The 25,909-nt window shown below is 39.3% G+C and overlaps 2 protein-coding genes across 2 annotated transcripts in view; both read right to left on the minus strand.

Moving 5' to 3' along the window:
• Positions 1-2,326: 2,326 nt before the first annotated feature.
• On the minus strand, positions 2,327-6,812 carry LOC119781297 (protein THEM6-like). The gene is made up of 3 exons (XM_038281720.1): positions 6,739-6,812; positions 2,820-3,325; positions 2,327-2,734 (listed from the first exon to the last, which is right to left on the minus strand). Exons 2-3 carry the CDS (start codon positions 3,321-3,323, stop codon positions 2,627-2,629), a joined length of 612 nt encoding a protein of 203 aa, XP_038137648.1. The 5' UTR covers positions 3,324-3,325; positions 6,739-6,812; the 3' UTR covers positions 2,327-2,626.
• Positions 6,813-9,836: 3,024 nt separating this feature from the next.
• Positions 9,837-25,909, minus strand: part of LOC119781281 — a 41,090-nt gene continuing 25,017 nt past the window's right edge. Inside the window, exons 16-25 of the mRNA XM_038281691.1 lie at positions 25,105-25,250; positions 24,380-24,498; positions 13,699-13,820; positions 13,523-13,620; positions 13,315-13,451; positions 12,945-13,069; positions 12,668-12,813; positions 10,694-10,796; positions 10,461-10,597; positions 9,837-10,379 (exon numbers count right to left, since the gene is read on the minus strand). Coding sequence (XP_038137619.1) covers positions 10,265-10,379; positions 10,461-10,597; positions 10,694-10,796; positions 12,668-12,813; positions 12,945-13,069; positions 13,315-13,451; positions 13,523-13,620; positions 13,699-13,820; positions 24,380-24,498; positions 25,105-25,250 — 1,248 coding nt within the window. The 3' untranslated portion in view covers positions 9,837-10,264. The remainder of the gene's footprint in view (positions 10,380-10,460; positions 10,598-10,693; positions 10,797-12,667; positions 12,814-12,944; positions 13,070-13,314; positions 13,452-13,522; positions 13,621-13,698; positions 13,821-24,379; positions 24,499-25,104; positions 25,251-25,909) is intronic.

The raw sequence follows: 25,909 nt of genomic DNA on the forward strand, positions 1-25,909 counted from the left end.
CTTTAATCTCATAATTCTGACTTTAACCTGAAGAATTCTGGCTTTAACCTGAAGAATTCTGAATTTAATCTCAGAGAAAAAAGTCAGAGTTCTGACTTTAATCTCATAATTCTGACTTTAATCTGAAAAATTCTGACTTTTTTCTAAGAATTCTGAATTAAATCTCAGAGAAAAAAGTCACAGTTCTGACTTTAATCTCACAATTCTGAATTTAATCTCAGAGGAAAAAAGTCTGGAGAAAAAAAGTCAAAATTCTGACTTTTTTCTCATATTATACTGAAATAAAATTTAAAAATCAGTTAAGTTTTTTTTTTCTACCAGCCCTAATCCTCTTCCACTGTGTTGTCATGAAATATAGTAAAGGTACTGTATAAACAGCTATTCTGTAAAACATTCATGGGATATTTACATTACTTAACTGTCTTGTCAGAGATAGTATAAAGGATTTTTTATAATCAGGTGTAACATTTTTACTAAGTGTATGCATTAACTTTTTCTAGAGTGTTAAAGTAGTTCTGAACAGTTTTTTTTTACATCTACTCCATTCAACATATGTTAATTAATCTTTACTAGAGTAGAATTAATACTTCTAGACCAATAGTTCATAATACAAACATAATATCATTTATAGTCAAAGAAACACATTATGCTTACATAAATATGAATGAAAAAAAAAAAAATAATTCTCCATATAGCAAAAGATGGTGGTGGATTTCAGAAGGGACAAGGATTGTCTTCGTCCCCTGTACCTCAGAGGTGCAGCTGTGGAGGTGGTCTCCAGCTACAGGTAGCTGGGTGTGCATTCATCCAGTAATCTCACCTGGGGGGTCCATCAGCATCTCTACTTCCTCAGTAATCTGCATAGAGCTGGAGGAGCTCAGTCCTGAGGAGAATTTTTTTTTTTGGCTGTGATGGACTGAGGACTGTAGGGAGCAGACTTGACTCGAAACTTGGGCCTCTACACATGGGGAGGGTCCTCATCATGAAGGACGCCACCCATCCTGCAGACTCTTCCTGCTTCTTCTCTCAGATGAGGAGCATCCAGAGCAACACCACTAGGCTCTCAAACAAGTTTTCCTGCAGCTGTTAACCGAGTGCTCAATTCAAACAGCAATTAATCCAGATTAATCTACTTCTTTCTTTTCTTAAATATTAATACAAGTCCACACTTTGCTTCCAAAAACTGTAAAAATGAGCTGGTATGACAATAAAAACATAACTAAATCCTTAAATGTTAGGTAAGAGCAGACATCTTTTCCAGGGTTGACTTTGAGTCTGAACGTCTAAATTACATAAAACAAGGAAATGACCCATACTCTGTGCACATAATAGATCTATTAGAAAGGTATGGCGTTATCACAAGGCCAAGCTGTCATCATATATACCTACTGACAGAAGAACTATTGTATTGGAACATAAAACTTTATGGTGAACCTGATATGAAAATTCATTATCAGCCATTTAATGAGTAAACTAGAACAGAGCAGAGGCTCCCTATAAATGCAATATTCAGCTCTAAAAGGAAAACTAAAGTTGGTAAATAAGCTAAAAGGATCAAACTAAAAACCAACTTGACAAGCTATTGGGTCTATAACAGGGGTCTTCAACGTTTTCCAGGCTAAGGACCCCCAAACTGATGGCAAGATGGAGCAGGGACCCTCTAATTATATATATATATATGGTATGAAATTGTGTTATATCAAACTGGTCCTATAGTCACTATTACATATGGAGTACGGTAATGTAAGGAAAGTAATTTGGCCCTGGGATTATTAAAGTATTTCTGATTCTGATTCCTGGTTGATGGGACAGGTGTTGAAACGGTGCGCTGCTTGAAAGAGCTCCTGCGTGTCTCTGAATGTGAGCATTAATGACTGAAATACATCTTCTGCCTCCAATTATGTGTTTACTACAGTGTGTTGAATTCCTGTTAATGTGTATTTAAAGACATTTCAAGTAGTGGAAAAAATTGTAGGGGGGAATATAAAAAAAATAACTTTCGGGACCCCCCATGCAGTACAACCATGAACTCACTAGGGGTCGCAGACCCCCATATTGAAGACCTCCAGTCTAGAAGAAAATATCTGTTAACATTTTATGTCATCCACATTCTGTTGTATTAACAGCTTTAAGCTCCATGCTTCAAATCTATTACTGAAAGTCTGTCTAATTTACTATCTAATAGCTATTAAATCATCTTTCACTCTCTGTTTTTTATATAAAAGCAAAAAGATATATTTATTTCCCAAACTGTTAGATGTTAAAACCTAAGTAGTCATTTTCAGTGCTAACATTTTCATAGAAGCTTTAAAAGAAAGAAGCTGGCACCTGCAACCATGGCTGTTTTATTGCAGCTGCTAGCAGACAGAACACATCATACGGTTATATTTACAGTTACAAAAGTTATGATGTACCACCGTTTCTTAATGCAATGTGCACCATTAATCCTGCTTCACATCTTTAAATACTGAGCTCAAAGTACCCTGAATGCAAAGAAGAGGCACATCAGTGAAGAGGGGATATATCTGTACAGATGGGCAAGAGTCTCTCTGAGGAGATTAAGGATGGTGTGCTGATAAACTGGCTGCTTTTCTTCAACATGGAGAGAAGATCCTCTCATCCAACTTTATTTGCTCTTGTCATCAAGACCACTTTCAGCTCTCAAGGCCTGGCTGCTGGCAGAAATAAAGTTAACCCAATGCTGCAGGTCCTCTGGGAACTCAGGGGGCTCCACCTGGAAGCAGGAAAACACAGGATTATTGTCATTTACTGTCACAGGGTAAAAGACTCATCCCTTCAGCTTTTAGCTACTATCTTACCTTTCTTTTACACAGGTGCTGCAAGATCTTGTCTGGACTGCTGCGTATCACACTTTGCTTGCAGTACATCACGGCACACACCAGCTTGTCTTTTCTGGACACGAACCTTTGCTCCAGGTAAAAAGCTTTGTCATCCCAAGTGACGATCCGACTGCACAGATCATAACCCTCTCCTATACACAGAGCCCTGCGGTAGCGAATGGTGGTGGCCCCTACTACCATGTTGGCTCTCAGGGCCCGCACCGCTTTGAACACACCGTTGCGCGTGTAGAGAGAAAAGCGGGCAAAGTCGCACTCCCGGAGGTACCGAGCATTGTTCATGTGGCACATGTCAATGTCGCGTGGAGTGACGAGTCCCGTCACGACCTGCTCTCCTGTGACGTCCCATACTGGAGGTTGAAACCAGGCCTTCAAGATCACGGCTCCAGCTCGCAGGAAGTACCACACATCCAGAGAGCAGAAGAGAACCACTAAGGCAGCCAGGACCCACGCTACCCACCACATTTCTGGAAAGTCAGGACAGGCAGAGACAAACAATGAGTGCGATGCTGTTTATTTCTAAATTAGAAGTACAGATCAGAATAGACGTGTATATTATTTTCATAAATCCTAGTATCTGGTTTTAATTTGTCCAAAAGTCTGAAGAAAAAGGCCCCCCATGTTCACGTGTTTTTTTTTTGTGTGCAGTGTACAGCTACACTATATTGCCAAAAGTATTTGCTCACCCATCCAAATTATTGGAATCAGGTGTTCCAATCACTTCCATGGCCACAGGTGTATAAATTCAAGCACCTAGGCATGCAGACTGTTTTTACAAACATTTGTGAAAGAATGGGTCGCTCTCAGGAGCTCAGTGAATTCCAGCGTGGAACTGTGATAGGATGCCACCTGTGCAACAAATCCAGTCGTGAAATTTCCTCGCTCCTAAATATTCCACAGTCAACTGTCAGCTGTATTATAAGAAAATGGAAGTGTTTGGGAACGACAGCAACTCAGCCACGAAGTGGTAGGCCACGTAAACTGACGGAGCGGGGTCAGCGGATGCTGACGCGCATAGTGCGAAGAGGTCGCCAACTTTCTGCAGAGTCAATCACTACAGACCTCCAAACTTCATGTGGCCTTCAGATTAGCTCAAGAACAGTGCGCAGAGAGCTTCATGGAATGGGTTTCCATGGTCGAGCAGCTGCATCCAAGCCATACATCACCAAGTGCAATGCAAAGCGTCGGATGCGGTGGTGTAAAGCACGCCGCCACTGGACTCTAGAGCAGTGGAGACGCGTTCTCTGGAGTGACGAATCGCGCTTCTCCATCTGGCAATCTGATGGACGGGTCTGGGTTTGGCGGTTGCCAGGAGAACGGTACTTGTCTGACTGCATTGTGCCAAGTGTAAAGTTTGGTGGAGGGGGGATTATGGTGTGGGGTTGTTTTTCAGGAGCTGGGCTTGGCCCCTTAGTTCCAGTGAAAGGAACTCTGAATGCTTCAGCATACCAAGACATTTTGGACAATTCCATGCTCCCAACTTTGTGGGAACAGTTTGGAGCTGGCCCCTTCCTCTTCCAACATGACTGTGCACCAGTGCACAAAGCAAGGTCCATAAAGACATGGATGACAGAGTCTGGTGTGGATGAACTTGACTGGCCTGCACAGAGTCCTGACCTCAACCCGATAGAACACCTTTGGGATGAATTAGAGCGGAGACTGAGAGCCAGGCCTTCTCGTCCAACATCAGTGTGCGACCTCACAAATGCGCTTCTGGAAGAATGGTCAAAAATTCCCATAAACACACTCCTAAACCTTGTGGACAGCCTTCCCAGAAGAGTTGAAGCTGTTCTAGCTGCAAAGGGTGGACCGACGTCATATTGAACCCTATGGATTAGGAACGGGATGTCACTTAAGCTCATATGTGAGTCAAGGCAGGTGAGCAAATACTTTTGGCAATATAGTGTATATTTTACCAGAGTTCATTTGTAGATCCACGTTTTTATGCCTTAAGAGCTGCATGTTTTTGCATGGATGTCTTTCACTTCTGTTTATCTTGAAACAGAGCTTTTTATATATATATATATATATATATATATATATATATATATATATATATATTTTATTAGTCTTCTTTGTTTCTAAAGTTTCTAAAACTTTAAGCAGAAGAGTCCTTATAAACATGTGTCACCAATTCTCAGTTGTATTCATCTTTACTGGACTTTTTACATGAACAACCTTTCACCAGCCAGCACACATAAACCTCAGACCTCATTATCTAGTTTCCTGCTACTTTTAAATGGGTATCTGCTTCAAATAGATAAACTAAGATGTCTGTCATGTGGTATGTTTTGTATTCAGGGGGTCAATCAGTATTTTTAGCTCAGGTTTGTTGGACCAGGGGATTCATATAAGACCTTTGTGGATGATGATGATGATGATGATGATAAATAAAGAATATCCCAAGTTTTGAACATCTCTGCAACTTTAATACTGACCAATATGCACTGGTTTGTTCCATAATGTTCTCAAACAAACCTCTACGGCCTTCATAGAACAGCTGCTTTTCGACTTGGATTAAATTCTATACAGATTAAATGAATTATCAATTAGAGCTGATCACTATACGGAAATTATGGTAATTTTGTTCATTGTAAATACTTGGACAGCAATAAATATTAGATCATCATATAAGTAGAAAGAAAGCAGTCACAGTTTTTATAAATGTTTTTTTATCTAGTGGTCCATAATTAGTAAGTAGCCAACCAATACAATGTATGCAAAAGTGTTTTACTGCCAAAATACTTGTTTCTTTAGCAGACAGTATTTTGTGAAGCTTCTTTTTTTTAACCAGTGGAAATTGCAATTAAAAACAATTATTTTGGCCCTCCAGGTGAGCTGGTCATGTGTCTCTGCTCCTTTCTGATTCTCTGCTTCTGTCTCCTTGAACTCCAGTCGCCTCAGCAGATGGCCGCTCACACTGAGCCTGGTTCTGCTCGAGGTTTCTTCCTGTTAAAAGGGAGTTTTTCCTCTCCACTGTCGCTACAAGCATGCTTAGTGTGAGGGATTGCATCCGAGTCAATAAAATCAACTGGTTTTCCTTAGATAGAAAACTTTGAATCAATTTGACTGTATGATCTGGTTAAATTGTAAAGTGCCTCGAGATGACTGGGGTTGTGAATGGACACCATATAAATAAACTGAATTGACAAACCCTTATTAAAGTCACTCCAACCTTCCTGTATCAGAGAAATCCTAGCTTTCTTGCTCATACTTGGACAGTTTGCATTTTTCATATTTGTCTGTGAAAATCAGTAATTCTGACTCCACCAAACAAGCACTGGTTGCTTTTAATAAGGTGCTCATACTTGAACAACTCTATATTAATCCAGTTTAATTTTAAACACTTATGAAAAATGTGTCACACGAATAGTTCTATAAGCTGCATAAGTACATTTGTTTGAAACTCGGGAGCCTTTAAAATCAGTGACTTTAAATTATATATAATCTTATTCTTTCTTTGATCTAACTGGAATTCTTGGATTTTTATTTTATCCCGGTAGAAAGCTGCAACAAAGCCCAAACTTTCCACAAAATAAGAGTCTGAGAACAGGTTCTGCCAGTAAAGCAGGCTTTCCCTGCATTAGCCGTTTGTCTTAACGGCACGAAGTTTTAGCGAATTTGAGATTTTCAGTGATAGAATTATTTTTCCAAAGCTGGTAAAAGCAGTTATGAATCAGGGCCGCGAACCAAAAACACCCACATATTGTCAATCTTAGTTTGATTAGCAGTCAGAAATAAAATTCCCCCAAATGAAAATAACCATGTTATTGTCATGCTAACACCATAGTAGCACATTAAAATTATGAAGGATTGGTTTGTAGGGAAGACAGTGCGAAACTACTTAATATTCACATATGTGTGTAAAGTTCAATCTTACCTGTCGGGTGTCAGTTACTGTCAAGGAGCTGGAAACTGCGGCGTCTGCACAGTACAACTTAACTTGTAAAGAACTTCCGCTAATACCTTTCAGAATAAAACCATAACAGCAAGTAACTTCTTACAAAACACAGAAATTAGCATAGGAAAAGTACCTTTCAATTACTGTTCTTATCAAGGCTAACGCCAGAGGCTGTGAGGAGGTAGGGGTAAAATGTATATATATTGCGCTGACATATACTTTTAAACTAACATTTACTTTGACAGACTGAGATGGACTCACTTCCTGTAACCGAAAATACATACAGGCGAAAGGAGAGATCTGTTTGGTTCGTTGGTTAAACCTCAGCGATACCTTTAGGCCAATAGCATTATTCAATGTCTTCATTACTTAAATTGTCAAGATTATAATTTTTTTAAATGCAATTTCTTTAATGATGCTTAAACATTATCCCAAGAATAACTGCTTGAAAAGCAATACAATGTGGATTTTTTTTAAATGTACAGCAAAACAAAATACTTTCACAACAGTATTTTACAAAATTCATATTGCAAGCACAATTAATAGAACATTGTAATAAATGATAAATTACTTTCTCTAGGTTGCTATTCAGTCCAAGTTTAATGTAAGCTTCAAAGGGTTCAGCATAGTAGTCAGATCTTTCAGATTTTTTATGTGATTTAACTTCTTCAATAACAAAAACTTAATGATGTGGAATTAACTATTTTGACTGCTGCACTTTAAATGTGCCAGGGAGTGTTATCACATATCCTTCCTCCCAGCAGCTGTAAGACTTTATAACGACAACTGTTCCCAACAACCTGAATAAGTTGTTAGTTTCATGCTAATTTTGCAGTTTCTACCTTAGCCAATTAATTAATATAATTATCACGTTTATACAATATACTATCATGTTTATACAATATACTATCACGTTTATACAATATAATTATCATGTTTATACAATATACTATCACGTTTATACAATATAATGAGCAAAAATTAATTTTTTCAAGTGACAGCAATACGCTTCCGTACATCTCTTAATGTTGCCATTTTCAAACATTACTGTGAAAATGTGCATAGCTGTATATTCGTTATTTAATCTCAAGGTGCACTGTTTTATAATGTTAAAAGACCTAACCGTACAAAATTCTATTTATTTTTCAACTCTTCAATATTATGTTATTACATTTTTAAAGGTCTAAATTGCGTGACCATCTTTTCTATAATCGTTTTGCCTCTGTAAACACCAGAATTTCCCTATTGTGGGACAAAAAAGGTTTTCTATTCTATTCTATACATGCACAAAGTGAATTCAGTGTTAATATGCTTTTTAAAATTTTTAATAAACTTCAAATTTATCCATCCATTCATCCACTTTCCTTCACGCTTATCCTAAGTGGGATTGCTAGAGTTGCTTGTGCCTATCTCCAGGGCAACACAGAGACAAACAGGGTAGCCATTCACACACACACCTAAGGAGAATTTAGAGAAGCCAATTAACCTAACACTCATGTTTTTGGACTGTGGACGGATGCTGGAGTACCTGGAGAGAACCCAGGCATGCTCAGGGAAAAAATCATCATGCAGACAGACCCCAGGCCGGGAATCGAACTTCCTCGTTCATCTGTTACCTTTTAAATATTTCCAATTATATTTCTAAAAATATCATTGCTTTTATACATTATGCCATTTAAAAAACAGATTTTTTTAGTCCTCCAAAACCCTCACAGCCCAGGGTGCAGACCGAGAAGCATAGTTGTAGTTTGACACACACCTCTACAGCTTCTCTACTGTTACCATCTTTTTAGAAAATAAATAATTTTAAAGGAGTAAACCATGATAATTTATATAAATAAAAATCACTGCAATTGGATTAAAAGTAAAAAAAAAAAAATTAATCTTCGTCATGCTCCAGGGTTAGCTGTGGATTACCACAGGGATCATTGCTAGGACCATTCTCATATATGCTCTCAATTGGTAGAACTACTAGACTGCATGGGATTCATTTCCATTATTAATGCTGATGATAATCTGCTATATGTTTATTAATCCAGATGAAACTAACCCATTACATAAGCTCTAGGCATGTTTTGAATACATCCAAACCTCGATGACCGTCAACTTTCTGCATCTGAATTCAGGCAAAACAGATTCCTTTTCTGTGGACCAGACCTCAGCAGATGGGCAATCACGCTGAGCCTGGTTCTGCTGGAGCTTTATTCTGTTAAAATTGAGTTTTCTCCCCCGTTACTAGATGCCTGCTTGGTGTGAGGGATTGCTGTCGAGTCAAAGCGATTAGCTGGTTTCCATTATATAGAACACTACTCCAATCCGACTGTATGATCTGGTTGAATTGTGTTTTTTGGAAATTGGTTTTCCACTTAGAATACTAGATGAGATTTGCCTGTTTAGTGAACAGCATGCAGTCTTGGGCTCTTAACGTTCCGCTGTTCACTTAAAATGATAATAGTGTTAGACAGCACAGTTAGACAGTTGCCTGCAATCCTTGGCATGACAGCACGTATAAGCACATCTCAGAGTTCAATAAAAATACATCTGCTAACTGAAACGTCTGTGACATGTAAATGTCTTACCTTCATACATTTTGGGTTTTAAATCTGAAAGCTTCACTACATTTATGCAACTTTTTATCTACTTTCCTCCAGGAAGGTTTAATCCAAGTTTGACCATTGCTATTAACATGTATGCATTGCGTAATAACATTCATAAGGCTGAGGGCTGTCTGGATTAGCCACAGCAGTCCAGTGCTCCTATTCAACCCTGGATCGTGTTCGTACTGTTGACCCTGTGAAAGGTGAAGGGATAGGAGCTAGGAACAGGAGGAAGGAGGTCTAATTGGAAGTAATCCGATCGAGCCCTTTGCTCAATCCGAATACCTCAAATCGGCGAGGACACTAAAGCCACGGGGGAGGGTATTTGGATTGGACATTGACTTTAACTGAGGAAGTAATTAAGCTATTTGATTTGCCCTCTTGGACTAGTGAGATTTATAAAAGCTGCAAGTTACTGACCCTCAAATTCCGTTTGACATCCCAGTGGAAGGACAAAAAAAGCATCATACGTTAGTCACCACTTTTTCTTTATTATGAACACCAATAACAAATTTTATTTTCTACTTCTGCCCTCCAAAAGGCCTTAAGCAATATAACACTTGGGGGAAAAAATGTATACGTACACATCTATATTGTATATAGATGTAAATGTATAAGAACATCATGACTAAAAGGAAGTAAAACCAGAACCTGAAAGAAAAGTTAAATCTCTATCAATAGATCGATGTTTGCTCATTGAAGACAGCTCACACCAAATTTTAATTACAAACAGGCACAAACCAACAAACAATATTAGTATGATTAGTTAAGAAACAAATCAACAAAGCTGCGAACAATGTTAAACAGACATTAATAAAAAGCATGCATGCATCTTAAGGTATTATTCAACCAATTAAATCTTCAATGTTCCTTTGAATTCAGGAAATGAAGAATGTTGATAAGCAGATTCACTGAATTTGCTTGGATCTGTAATCAATCACCATCTTCTTCATGTTCCGGTCTGATATTAGGTCACTCATTTCAAGGTCGTTTTCGGGGCCAGCCAGTGGATCATATTTGTGTCTGACAGAGAGGGTTAGAACTATTATTAAGGTCAAGTTGTTAACTGTTGGATTCGTAAGCTCAACAGATGCTGCGACTTACTGTTTGAGGTGTTCTTCAATGGCTTTGCGCTCATACACAGTGCCATAAACGGTTTTCACAGGGTCGACAAACATCTTCTTGGTCAGAGGACAGAGCAGGTGTTGAGGTACAAACTGTGGCACTGGATCCATTAGTTTCTTTAGGAAAAAAACAGGAATAAACACCACAAATATTATCAAAAATATCCTTACACTATTTCACAACCAACTCTGGAAACAGTCCTGCAAATCCACCTTCTCCATATCATCAAGAGACTTCCCAGCGTGTTCCTCGGTGTGCTTCTTGGCTTCTTGTTCATAAATCTCACGGCTCGTCAGAAATTCTTCAGCCAAAATGCTTCAAGAGAATTTAAATATAAAGTAAATTTAGGTATTTTATGAATATACTGTAGAACATACAGCTCTGTGAAAACTAGAAAAAGCTCTAGTAAAATGCAAATCATCATGTAGAGATCTAAGAAAACCAAGTAACAATAAGTAGTTTTTGGTATCATATGGTGCAGTGGGGAGAAAAACAAGTTGGTTGTAAAGCTTAGGGATGCCAGCAAAACACTGAGAACCAGGAGCCGCGCATGAAGAAAATATGGAACAGATTTCTGACTAGAATTACCCAAATCACTACCCACTTATAAAGTTATAAAAGACAAACTAAAGCACTGCAGGCCTCACTTTTCTTAGTTAGGTGAGAGTTTGATTTAAAAAGAAATAGATTGTCGAAAAGAAAAAGGTGCACCCACTGGAAAGTACGAATACCAATTTTGACCAAAAACAAAATAAAGCAGATAACAGAAAGTTGTAGAAGTAGGAAACAAATAGCTGTAACCTTCTTGAGTCACTTGTATTTATTTTTTTTTATTCCACATCCTCTGTAACCTCTCCGCCACACTCCCTTTTGCTCATGTACGCCAAACTGAGCAACTGCGTAGTTTTGTTAATAACTTGGAGCCGTTCAACATTCCTCCTCCGAACATCACCATGTACGTTGTCCGTCCTTCACCATCAAAATACAGAGATAGTCGATGTGTCCTGTTCCGGTCCGTTGGAATCTGGCCAGGTTAAGCTCCACAAATGCAGTCGTATTAAAAAGATAATTAAGAACAGTCATTCTGTCAAAGTAAAGTAGGGTAAAGATAACTTTCAAGAGCCAATCTCACAACTTCAACTTCCTATCGCAGACCGGGACGAAGAGACGCTAATTTTGGAGCTAAAGAACAAACCTATTTGTACGATCTTAGGCACCCTTTTTACAAAAATGCACAACGAGAGGAAAAGGTTTGGGCAGAAAGTTTCCATGTGCTGGATGCTGCGGGCAGGTTTTAATGATGTCATATTAAATGAAGCATTCTTTATTTTGCTCCTATGTATTACTTATGTGCAATCCTTCCATTAAAGATGCGCAAGGCTCTGTTCAGTAGCGCTCGTTTTAAAAGTGACTATTCAATCCGACACACTTTTCTCCTCTTGTTCAAGATGCTTTATTATCCAAAAACAAACGTATAATTTCTTGCAGTATGACGTGATGGGCAGATCATATCGGCTCATTACTTTCTTTTGCGAAGGCAAGAAACAGCGTCAATTATTATATAATTTTCAGAATTAAGTCAACTCATACTTCAAACCAAAACATTTCACATATACCAATCTGAGAAAAAAATAGTAAACTAGAAAGGATAAAATATTCAAACGTAAATCAAGCATTTGGCTCCAACAGTTTTAAATAATATAATATCACATGCTCTTCTCAAGCTCAAAAGGAACTCGGAGCAAGACTGGAGGAACTGCAGAACCTGTGGGGGTTGCTTTGCAGAACGGAGCAGAGCATAGAAGTTATGGAGGCTGTGGAATTCTGGGGTAATGCCGAGTCACCTCATACTAAGGCTCATGAAATCTCGCATCCATCAAATACATCACTAGCTCTACTTGTAAAGTATACCTCAAGCTTGTTTCTGTCCATCTGTGGAAGAGGACATTAATGCTATATTTCCATCTCATTAAATAGGACTAGAGCCTGTTACAATCACTCCTGTAAACTCATATCAAACGTTGTGTTAACAGAACCATTACTCATATCCGTTTTACCATATAGTCTAAATTCACTGTCTAAAGAACACGATTAAGTTCAGTTTTTATTATATGGACTTATAATAAATTTTCAGTATGTGAATGAATGAGTCTGTGAAACTAAATCCTTCCATCTGTTTTTCTCACCTATCGAGAGGATCATCAGGTTCAGGGACGATGAGCAGTCCATACACGGCATTGGAAATCTCCTTCATGGTGACGTGTGCATTGTAGTTGCGATCTAATAGGTTGTGGCAGATCCGACCCACACTATTGACATTGCAGTGATACACCTACACATCGTGTTAAGAAATTCCAGCTACAAAATATTAAAGTACATTTATGTTTATAAATCCTTAATTTAAAACATTTTATGATGCCATGAGGAGCATCGGATTTTCCACTCTGTGTTTTAGCAGGATACAGGAGTGACAAAACGCAGGACTGGGGGCTTCACTGGGTAGTTGGGTCCAAATTGACAGTACAACTCAAACACGCCGGTATCATATGGTGTGTCTGGAGGGCCCTGCATGAGAATCCTCCAGAATGCTGAAAAAACAAAACAAAAACAAAAAACACTGAACCGTTAAAAAAAATAAAAAAAATATATCTTTCTTATATCCATAAAGATCTCATTTCATGTATGCATGATTGAAGAGCCATTAAAACTAGATTTGTTGTTCGATTTCAGAAAAATAAAACCATTGGTCCTCTTTAAAATTAGAAAGGTTTAAAACAATTTACAACCTTTAAAAAGAAAGGAGGAACATTTAAAAAAAAGTGATATGACTAACTGAAATCCGTCTCTGAGGGAAAGACTCTGAAGAAGGGATGTGGGTCACAATGGAGACTTTTGAGCTCCTCCAGGATCCGTTTTTCCTTCTCCATGAACCGACCATCCTTTGACTCTGAAATCTTCTTTTTGAGGGCACTGGTTAAAAAAGAAAAGGTTTAAATGTCGTATTTATTTATCAACAGTTTTAAAGTGATGCTGTCTCCTACCTTTCAGTGAGAGTCACTCTGCTTTTCATCTGACTTGGCAAGAAAGTCTCTGGGTATTCATCATATCCATGAGTAGCAAATAGGCCCACTAATTTGGACTATACATCAGAAAAATATACACATCATGAAACCACAGTGATTTATTCATCAAAACTAAATCTGAGATAATGTCAGACCTCAGAGATGGAAGATGCATCAAGCTTTTCTTTAGGTTTCCTTTGCTCCAAAGACAGAACTGTCTCGATTTCAAATAGTTTCAGGCCTTCTTTGGTTGTCTGTGGCTTGAAGCAACAACCACCTGGAAAATGAAAATTAGCTTAAATGATCAAACATTAAATAATATTGATTGTGGGAAAACAAAATCCAAAAGTATTTTATTTATTTAATTATTATCAAAACAAGTGAAACAATTTCTTCTGTTTTTGTATAATCTTTGATCAAGTTAGATTAACCGTTGCACAAAATTAACCAGAATAAACATTAGTTTTTTAAATAATGATTCCATTTATACTAAACAGCCATCCAGACAAACCTGGACCTCTGAGAAAAGGAGACTGCCAAGTTAGTGTGCAATGAATAGAAATTTTGGGTTTTCATGAGCTGTATGCCAAAATCATCCGTATTAAGACTATAAAAGTCCTGAAATATTTCAGTTGGTGTGCAATGAATCTAAAATATATGAATGTTCAAGTTTTATCATTATATTATGGAAAATAATGAACTTTATCACAATATGCTAATATTTTGAGAAGGACCTGTACAGTGAGGAAAATAAGTATTTGAACACCCTGCTATTATGCAAGTTCTCACAATTAAAAATCATGGAGCAGTCTGAAATTGTCATCATATGTGCATGTCCCCTATGAAAGACACAAATAAAACATCTAGAAATCACAATGTATGATTTTTTTTTTTTTACTATTTATTTATAAGATACAGCTGCAAATAAGTATTTAAACACCTGTCTATCAGCTAGAATTCTGACTCTCCAAGACCTGTTAGTCTGCCTTCAAAATGTCCACCTCCACTGCATTTATTATCCTAAATTAGATTCACCTGTTTGAGGTCGTTAGCTGCATAACGACACCTGTCCACCCCATACAATCAGTAAGAATCCAACTACTAACATGGCCAAGACCAAAGAGCTGACCAAAGACACCAGAGACAAAATTGTACACCCCCACAACGCTGGAAAGTGTCAACGGGGAAATTACCAAGCAGCTTGCTGTGAAAAAAGGCTCACTCTTGTAGTAATCATTAGAAAATGGAAGAATCTAAACACGACAGTCATTCTCCTTCAGACTGGGAGATTGACATTGAGACCCCATGAGATTCCTACCTCGTGGGGTCTCAATGATCCAAAGAAAGGTGAGAAATCAGCCAGTACTACACAGGAGGAGCTGGTCAATGACCTGAAAAGAGCTGGGACCACTGTTTCCAAGGCTACTGTTAGTAATGCACTATGCATTTTTCCATCAACCCACACAAAGGAACCCAAACAAATTGCACAGTGTCCAACTTGTGCTCGGTGACACACAAAGTTTTAGCCCAGAGCAAGAAGGGAAAAAAAAAACTTCAGGGGCAAAAATGCAACAGAACTCAAGGTACCACGGCTCCACCTGGATGAATATAGAAGATGTTTCTGCTGAAAAGTGGCGTGTACTTCCCAACTGTCAGAGGGGTGTTCTTGCCGGAAAACACTTAAGCTCTCTCGCATGTTGCTGGATGTAACTTATATAGGTGTTGGAGGAGTGGCGGTAAGTTTGCATGTTAACAATATTGAATTAAGTGTACTCAGACTGTCACAGTGTTTGGAGGAAGAAGAATGAGGAGTACCATCCCAAGAACACCATCCCTACCGTGAAGCATGGGGGTGGTAGCATCATGCTTTGGGGTGTTCTCGGCACATGGGATAAGGGACAAGGCAACTACACTGCATTAAGGAGAAGGTAACCTTAAGGTCTTCAAACATGACAATGACCCGAAGCACACAGCCAGGAAAACCAGGAGTGGCTCTGTTGGAAGCATATCAAGGCTCTGTTGTGGCCTATCCAGTCTCCAGACCTAAACCCAATGAAGAATCTTTGGAGGGAGCTCAAACTTCATGTTTCTCAGTGACAGCCCAGAAACCTGACTGATCTAGAGAAGATCTGTGAGGAGGAGTGGGCCAAAATCCCTCCTGCAGTGTGTGCAAACCTGGTGAAAAACTACAGGAAACGTTTGACTCTGTAATTGCAAACAAAGGCTACTGTACCTAATATTAACATTGATTTTCTCAGTTGTTAAAATTTGTAGCTGTATCATACAAATGGTTAAAAAAATCATTGTGATTTCTGGATATTTTTTTTTTTTTTTTAGATTATGTCTCACACAGTGGACATGCACCTACAATGACAATTTCAGACCTCTCCATGGTGGGGTCTAAGTGGGAGAACTTGCAAGATAGCAGGGTGTTCAAATGCCTCTTTTCCTCAATGTATGTTTGTAATGGTCAGGTGAAGGGTCTGGGTTAGGCCATTTAAAATAAATACAAGTCAATGAAATGTCACCATAAGTCATCCAAAACACATGCTTGTGTGTGTCCGCGAGAGAGCGTATTTATTTTGTGTACCCACAACAACACCCATAAATATGTACCAATTAGCTTTAACTGGGCCCTAATTTGTAAAATGTGTTTGAGTAGAAAATGAATTTGGTTTCATTTATACTACACCAGGTTATCATAATATATTAATTGTATAAAACCGAATTCAAATCAATGACTAAAATTAGATTAAAATGTCTTCAGTTTGTGTCAACTAAAGTAGAATAAACAGCCATGACTTATTCTGACTAAAATCAGACAAAAATGCAGAGTTATAGTCAACTAAGACTTGACTAACCAAGAGAATTTGAGAGTGACTAAAACAATAAAGTAAAACTATAGATTGACACAAAGACTACACTAAAACAAAAATAAAACAGGCAGCCAAAACTATACAATTCCTCAATTATGGAATTTGAGCACTTATTGGCCATTATCACATACTCTAATTATCAGCTGTTGCTCTCAATGCTGGTTAACCAATCATAAGGTTTATGGAAGCCTAAAAGTATTTGATAGCCTTACAACTGAATTCATTTTAAAAATGTTCATTTATATAAATACATGGTAACTTGAGAAACTAAAAAGAATATTGCTAACATAGTCCAGACTGGTCTCCCAGCCTGTAGGATAAAACCGCTACAAATGATCCAGAATGCAGCGGCGCATCTGGTCCTCAATCAGCCCAAAAAGCCTCACGTCACCCCTCTTTTCATTGCGCTTCACAGGTTACCCCTGGCTGTCTGCATAGAATTTAAGTCCCTGACGCTAGCCAACAAAGTGCTTATGGGTACGGCTCCCGTCGACTTGAACCCTTCTAGTAAAGGCTTATGTCACGTCTAGTAGTGCCAACACTACGCTTAAGACAATCCAGATGACTTCCGGTTTGGCGATGTAGAGGAGGGAAGCAGGGTGAAGGAGCTCCCGGCCAACTTTTTTTTAAATTACTTTAGAACAGGAGTTGTACATTTCTATTAAGCACCGGACCGATAGAAGCACCGTCTCTGAACCTGGCAACGTTATAATGGCCAGTGATAATACTAAACAAAAACTTTCTACTTCAACCAGGCGAACGACTAGCTTAGCTAGCAAGGTAGCTTCAATGGCCGCGGCTTCCTCCGACGGCGAACCACCTGGCGATGGTAAATGCGGAGATCCCGTTTCCATGTCCCAACTGGTCACGGAACTATCCAAGCAGCGGAACAACTTTAAAGAGGATGTGGCCACATTAATTCAAGAGTCAATTCGGCCTCTTCAAACATCGGTGGACGGGCTGCGGGACGAAGTGAATTCTTTTCAGAGCCGCCTTGTAGCTGCGGAAAGCCTGGCAGGCGACAACTTTCAACGCATATTCGAAGCTGAAGCTGCTGTTAAGTCCCTTCAATCCCAAAACGCTGCCTTGTTGGAACGCCTTGAAAACCTGGAAAATCGATCTCGCAGGTTAAATCTACGCATACTTAATATACCTGAAGGCAGTGAAGACGGACAGGATCCAACTAAGTTCATTTCCAAGTTGCTAAAGGATGCTATGGGGGACGACATATTCCCTTCTCCCCCGGAATTGGAGCGAGCACACCGCGCAGCCGGACCCAAGCCCGTAGCAGGACGACCACCACGGCCCTTCATCCTTGCATTTCACCGATACCGGGAGAAGGAAGCCGCTTTGAGATGGTCCAGGCAGCATGAAGTAAAGCACCAGGGAACCACCCTGAGGATATATCCAGATCTCAGCATCGCTCTTGCAAAGAAAAGATCGGCATTCAACGGCGTCAAAGGAGCTCTTTACCAGAAGGGTGTGTCATTTCGTCTTCTTTTCCCTGCCCGTCTTAAAGTTACGTTTAAGGGAGAAAGCCACTTATTTGAAACGCCGGAGGAGGCCCAGGCGTTTTACGACCGCTGCGTTGCAAAATAAACAAACATTTGTCGGAGTGAGACGGGATACCCACGTTACAGCAGGGTCTGGTAACAAATTACTGCGTTATGTGTTACACCTGCGTGTTCTGCATTGAAGGACTGGATAAAAAAAAAAAAAAAAAAAAAATAGAGGAGGAAAAAAGAGAGAAAAAAATATAATATATATTAATGCTGCTTTAAAGGAGAAGTTCGGTTTTTTACACTTTAAGCCCATTTTCTGTAGTGTCCAGGATGAAATCGAATGATCGACACCAAAAGTTTGACAATTGCTCCTGTCTCTGCTTTTTGGCTCATTTAGAATCACCCCCTGGCTGCTTTAGAATGGCTAGCATAGAGCATGTCCGATAATGTCCTTAAAACAACCTTAAACGTTCTTTTTTTAAAAATATGCTACTCACCGGGTCGTCAGCGCTGTTCAATGACGTTCCAAAAAAAGTTTTGTGAAGAAAAAACGTTCCTGTAGTGTTTTATTTAGCATTTTGTAAATCCCATTGAGTTCTGTAGGAATAGTCAATATCCCGCTGCCACCGGAAACGGAAATGGGGCCGGTTTACACAGTTGTAGTCTTTTCGCTTCACTCTGTGTACTCCGACGTCGAGAATCAAGAATCCACCTTTCGTATTCCATTTTCAGAGTTTTTTAAAGTGTTTAACAGAGACGTTAGCACCTCGACGTCGGAGTACACAGAGTGAAGCGAATAGACTACAACTGTGTAAACAGGCCCTATTTCCGTTTCCGGTGGCAGCGGAATATTGACTATTCCTACAGAACTCAATGGGATTTACAAAATGCTAAATAAAACACTACAGGAACGTTTTTTCTTTCCGAAACTTTTTTTGGAACGTCATTGAACAGCGCTGACGACACCGTGAGTAGCATATTTTAAAAAAGAACGTTTAAGGTTGTTTTAAGGACATTATCGGACATGCTCTATGCAAGCCATTCTAAAGCAGCCAGGGGGTGATTCTAAATGAGCCAAAAAGCAGAGACAGGAGCAATTGTCAAACTTTTGGTGTCGATCATTCGATTTCATCCTGGACACTACAGAAAATGGGCTTAAAGTGTAAAAAACCGAACTTCTCCTTTAAGTGGACGCATCGTTTTTCTCATAAGGGGCATGCTTCCATACACTTGTGAGTATGTTTGCACCGTGTATGCACGTACACGAATATGCCCCCTATTATTACAATTTTATGCTGCTACTATCACTGTTTTTATTGTTCTCTGTTTTTACGTAAATTTAGTGTATTTTAGCACAAAAATCCACGTTCATAATCTAGCTGGTTATTATACAATTGCCCTGTGGAGTTTACATTATCCACCATTTATAGTTGCTGGTGCTGTTTTAACTTATTGTTTAAAGAGTGTAACTCCTTAATACCAAGTTTATCGGGAACCTTCCAAAGTTAATTTGGGGATGTGTAAGGCCTATCGGAAGACCTACGAGGTGTTTATGGGACAGCAGTCGGCTTCAACAAGAGAAGCAAGGATACAACTGGGGTGGGTTCTAAAAAGGGTTGGGTTCAGGGCTGCCTTTTTCATTCATACAGCTGTTTTGTGTTGTTTTTTCTATTTTATTTTTCTTAAAAATTTGAACATGCATAGGAAGACATGCATCCGTGGGGGTGCCAGGTGGAGCTGCTGGGCCGGGACAGGTATAAAATTGGATTATTATGGCTAATGTATGTAACAACAGTGTAAGAGTGGACGCCTCAGCAGTTCGCTTTACTAGCTGGAATGTAAAGGGCATGAGAGGATTAGTGAAACGGGCCAAAATTTTTTCCCACCTTAAAAAACTTAAAACAGAAATAGCATTTCTACAGGAAACTCATTTGGTCTCTGCAGACCATATAAAACTTAAGAAGCCTTGGGTGGGACAAGTTTACCATTCACAATTTAATACTAAAGCGAGGGGAACAGCAATATTGATTCATAAAAACATACAGTTCACTTTAAGCTCGTCCATATCAGATCCACAGGGCCGATATGTTATAGTTTCTGGTTCCCTGTATAATACACAAGTTACACTTGCTTGCATATATGCTCCCAATTGGGATGACCCCTCTTTTATATCCAGGTTAATCTCTGCTCTACCTAACATGAATTCTCACCGTTTGATATTGGGTGGGGACATTAACTGTGTTATGGATCCGACCCTAGACCGTTCCAGCTCTAGATTGTCATCTCCATCAAAGATGGCTCAGGCCTTAGCAGCATTCATGAAGGAAGCAGGTTGTATAGATCCTTGGCGCCTTTTGTTTCCAAATCGTAGGGAATTCTCCTTTTTTTCACCTGTCCACCAGTCGTATTCAAGGATTGATTGCTTTTTTGTAGACAAAACTCTGCTACCCTTTGTCAAGAAAAGTGAATACTCTGCTATTGTAGTGTCTGATCATTCACCAGTAATACTGGACTTAGCCTTTCCACTTAATCAGGCTCAGCGGCCCATCTGGAGATTTGACTCAACGTTGTTAGCAGATGACAATTTTTGTGTATCGATGTCTACTGCCATAGATAATTTTTTGGTCGAAAACAAATCAGATTCTGTCTCGCCATCCATCCTGTGGGAAACATTAAAAGTGGTAATTAGAGGTGAGATAATATCTTACACGGCAACACGTAACAAAATTAGAAGATTAAGGCAGGAACAGCTTCTCAGTTCTATGCTGGAGCTGGACCGTAGACATTCAATGTCACCCTCCCCCGAGCTGTACAAAGACAGACTTTGTTTGCAAATGCAATATAATCTCATATCAACGCAGGATGTGGAACAATCCTTGCTTAGATCTCGTGGATTTATATATGAACATGGTGAGAGGGCAGGCCGCCTCCTGGCCCACCAACTCAAGAGCCGGTCAGCGGCGCAGCTCATATCACAGATCCAAAAGACCCCTGATGAGCAAACTATTGATCCAGCTGAAATAAACCAGGTCTTTCAGAAATTTTATTCTGATCTATATACGTCACAATTCCCAGAGGACAACTCGGATATGAATAATTTCTTAAAGAGCTTGGATATCCCTGTTATTGGTCCTGATAGGAAGAGGGATTTGGATAAGCCCCTTACACTTAGTGAGGTTATCAATTCTATTTCAGCAATGCAGAGTGGCAAGGCCCCTGGACCAGATGGCTATCCAATCGAATTCTATAAAAAATTCTCATCCAAGTTAGCACCTCTTTTACTTGAAATGTTTAACTACTCACTGGAGCGGGGAACCTTGCCACAGACTCTTACAGAAGCTAACATCATACTCTTACTAAAACATGGTAAAAATCCAACAGACTGCGCTTCATACAGGCCCATATCACTTCTAAATGGTGACGTTAAAATCTTAGCTAAACTTTTGGCTATGAGACTGGACGCAGCCATGGCTGACATAATCTCCTCAGATCAGACTGGGTTTATGAGGGGTCGTCACTCTTTCTCTAATATACGTAGGCTTATTAGTGTTGTCCATTCTCCTGAATCGGGGGAGCATCCTGAGGTTGTGGTCTCCCTCGATGCGGAGAAGGCATTTGACCGGGTTGAGTGGCCTTACCTATTTGCGGTACTAGCTAGGTTTGGATTTGGGTCCAAATTTACAGCATGGGTACAACTGTTGTATACTTCACCCAAAGCGAGTATAATCACTAACAAAACAAGGTCTGGGCTCTTTTCTTTATCCAGGGGTACCCGGCAGGGTTGTCCCCTCAGCCCACTCCTCTTCGTTTTAGCTATTGAGCCACTCTCAATTATGCTCAAGACTTCACAGAGTTTTAAGGGAATTTGTAGAAAACAGCTGGAACATCGGCTGTCCCTGTATGCGGACGACCTATTACTCTACATCTCGGACCCAGTATCATCTATCTCCAACATTGTGAGTTTACTAAACCGTTTTGGTAAATTCTCAGGATACAAGTTGAACTTCTCAAAGAGTGAATGTTTTCCAATTAATAATTCTGCGCTCCAAATTACAGAAACTGACCTACCCTTCCCGCTTGCTAGAGCAGGATTCAAATATCTGGGAGTTAACGTGACAGGTTCTTTTTCTGATCTGTTTGAAAAAAATCTCTCCCCTCTGCTTAATAATCTCAAACGCGACCTCCAGAAGTGGAGTGTCCTAAATTTATCTTTAGCGGGTAAAGTAGCATGTATTAAAATGAACGTCTTGCCAAGATTTATGTATTTCTTTCAGAGTATCCCAGTTTTTCTCCCAAAATCATTCTTCAGACTTATCGATAAACAACTATCCTCATTCATGTGGGTTAATAAACATCCTAGAATCAGCAGGCGCTTCCTTCAGAGACATAAGGATGAGGGGGGTATGGCTCTACCTAATCTGTTGTATTATTACTGGGCAGCAAACCTACAAAAAATAGTCTGTTTACTCCATCAACCAGATGCTGACTGGTGTCAATTAGAACTGAACACGTGTAAGCCATCATCATTCCCTGCATTAGTTACCTCAAAGCTTCCTCTCTCTCCGAGGCAGCATTCGTCATACCCAGTTGTAATTTCAACCCTAAAAATATGGTCACAATTTAGACAACACTTCAATATGAAAAACTTCTCTATCTACAGTCCCATATGTGATAACCATGTTTTTCCGCCATCCTTATCAGATCCTGTCTTTGCCCACTGGCGGAGAGCAGGCTTAAATAAATTTAGTGACCTATATATAGATGGAATTTTTGCTACCTTTGATGCTATTTCCTCTAAATTTAGCCTACAACGTTCCTCCCTATTTCGATACCTCCAGATCCGTGACTGTGTTCGTAACAATAGTCCCTGTTTTCCTAATTTACCCCCAAAGGGAGGTATAGACATAATCTTGCAAACTCCAACACAAGATAGGGGCTTAATCTCCAAAATTTATAATAGCATCTCATCACTTAATACTGTGAAGCTCAATGAGATCAAAGCAGAATGGTCAGAGGAAATTGGAATACACATCTTGGATGAAACTTGGAACCAAGCATTACGTAGAGTAAATGGGTCAACATCATGCGCTCGACTTGGACTAATTCAGTTCAAGGTCCTTCATAGGATCCATTACAGTAGAGCTAGACTCTCAAGGATTTATTCTACAGTGAGTGAAAACTGTGCTCGGTGCCACATAGCTAAGGCAAATCTAACTCACATGTTCTGGACCTGTAACAAACTGTGTAACTTCTGGTCCACAATTTTTCAGATCCTATCTGAAGCTTTCGAAACAGGTATCCAACCCAGTGCTGAATTGGCAATATTTGGAACTCCAGGGGAGGGGATATCATTAACACATGATTTTAAAAATGTACTAGCTTTTTCAACTCTCCTCGCCCGAAGAAGAATATTATTAGCGTGGAAATCAGAACACCCACCCAAGGCTTCTCTGTGGTTGAAAGATCTGTCCATGTTCCTTAAGTTAGAGAAGATAAAATTTTGTCTTAGAGGTTCGACCCAAAAATTTTATAAAACTTGGGCCCCTATACTATCTTATTTTGAAAGACTGGATACCCTCCCTCGAGCCTGAAAAACGCATAGGAACCAGCTCTGTTGTAATTGCCTGTCCCCCTGGCCCGGCGGCTCCTTGTGAATCTGGCTAGCGATAGTGATTGTCAACCTGTGCAGTTTTAAATATCCATGTTCTGTCTTGATCTGTGTACCTACGCTTGCGCAGACGCCTGTTTTACATGCTGTCCATGTTTCTGTACCCTGTCTTGGTCCCCTGGGTTTTGTTATGATTGTGATTCCTCAGCTGTATAACTGTTTTTTTTATTTTTTTATTTATTTATTTTTTTTTTTTGCAGCCGGGTATGGATGGATGGGGAGGGGTAGGTGACAGAATAAATGGAAGGTAAAGGAAGGGACCACAGGATGGGGAGTGGGAAGGAGGGGAGAAGGGATTAAAAAAAAAAATGTCATGTTTACTTTGTCCCTGTGATCATTGTATTGTTGTTGACAGTTGACTAAATAAAATATAAAAAAAAAAAAAAAGACAATCCAGATTGTTTTCATGTGTGGTTCCAAGATGGTGGAATGACCTACCAAGTGTTACAAGAACAGCAGCATCCCTGTCTATCTTCAGGAAACTCCTAGAGTCCCACCTCTTCAAAGAGAATCTCCTATCCAAACTCTTACCCATACCTCTGTACACCTCTATTATTCTTTCTTTACTTCCCTCTCTCTCTTTGCCATCACCACTGATTCTAACAAAGGATTTTCCTCTAGAGAAGTTTTTGTCACATTGATGATAACTAACATTGCGTCTACTTTGTAATTCACTTTGGATAAAAGCATCTGCTAAAAAACAAACAATGTAGACGAATCATTGAAGCCTCAAGCAAATTAAACTGTCTCAAAAAAAAAAAAAAAAAAAAAACAGCAACAAAAAACAAACCTGTTGCATTGCTGATCCCGTGCAGCATGCTGTTCTCCACATTTCCAAGGAGGATTGAATCGACAATGATGTCAGATTCAAGAAGTTTCACTGTCATGGGTACTGGCTCCATCAGGGACCTAAGAAGATTGAGAAAAAAAAAAAAGAAGGTTTCGTGGCACCCCAGACAAAAACAAAATGAAGATTACCAATTTCTTCTAAGCTGTACTGTGGACAACTGCACATTTACAAAAATGTTAAAAACTTTCCCCTTGCTGAGGTTAAACCATGCCAAATATTTTTCTGTTATGGGTTAGTGAACATTGACAAAATTTCCTAACTGGTATGTTGTCATGGTTGTACTTTCTTGATCTTATTCAGAGGCAACATTTACTGTCTTTCAACTACTTAGGAAAACCCAGTTGATGATAAAGCTTTGTAAGCTTGTTCCCTCTCGTGTTTTCAGGCAACACCTAAAAGAAATCTTGTTTAAAATCATGGAAAATTATATGGAAATTAGCCTTGGCCTGTATGAACCGGTTTCTCATTGGTTACAATTTCCCAAAGAATTAATGTGAAACCTCCAAGTATTTGTTCAGTTATATGCAAGTACTGCAAACTGATCCTTAAATTGAAAGTCCATATGCAGTTATTTAAGGTTGTTATATGTACTCTACTCAACAGGTGTAATTATTAAAATGCTTTTTTCCCCCCTCATTTTGAATTAAAGCAGAGGTAGATCTTACCCAGAGTCGTTTCCATCCGTGAGGCATATTATACGAAGTCTGCATTCTGGGAATCTCTCCTTGACTTTTTCAAGCTCACGAGCTCCTCGTCTAAGTGCATCATACAGGAGAGTACATCCACTTGGCTTTAAGTCACGCAAATGTTCCTAAGAAATATAAGGTCATAAGCATCACTGCAAGACCTTTTATGAGGCAACCAAAAAAAAAAAAAAAAAAACAACCATCATACAATTAATAGTTTCTACAAGGAATGTCCTGGATTGATTTGTTGCCCCTGGCCAGTGGGTTTATGATGAAAAGGTTTGGGCAGTTTGTGTAATGCTTAGGAGAACCATGCAATACAGATGTAAAATTAAATAACTTTACTGCAGTATTGATACAGTGGCTGAGGACCCAGTGGTTCAGACCGGCGAGTTCCTGTTGCTCTAAACAGAATAGTCCCACTGTTATATTTCCAGGGTCACTGTGCTAACACTTTTCTCTTCTTCTCCTTTGCTACAGGGCTGTTTGTAGACAGTGAGCCAAAAAAATAAAACTGCCATAAAGTCTTGGTATTGAAAACAAGATGTGTCTGTGGGACTTGAAATGAGATACACATTACTGTGGCTCCAACTGCTTATGGCTTTCATCCACAGAACATTACCCATCAATAATTGATGCTATGAGTAACAGTAAATATTGTAAGTTCAAGTTTGCTGTTATGTATCACTGAAGAGAAAAAAAGATATATACACACACACACATATATATATATATATATACACTCACCGGTCACTTTATTAGGTACACCTGTCCAACTGCTCGT

Source organism: Cyprinodon tularosa, unplaced genomic scaffold (assembly GCF_016077235.1).
Source record: "Cyprinodon tularosa strain WSP-4 unplaced genomic scaffold, ASM1607723v1 ctg174, whole genome shotgun sequence".
NCBI classification, from domain to species: Eukaryota; Metazoa; Chordata; class Actinopteri; order Cyprinodontiformes; family Cyprinodontidae; genus Cyprinodon; species Cyprinodon tularosa.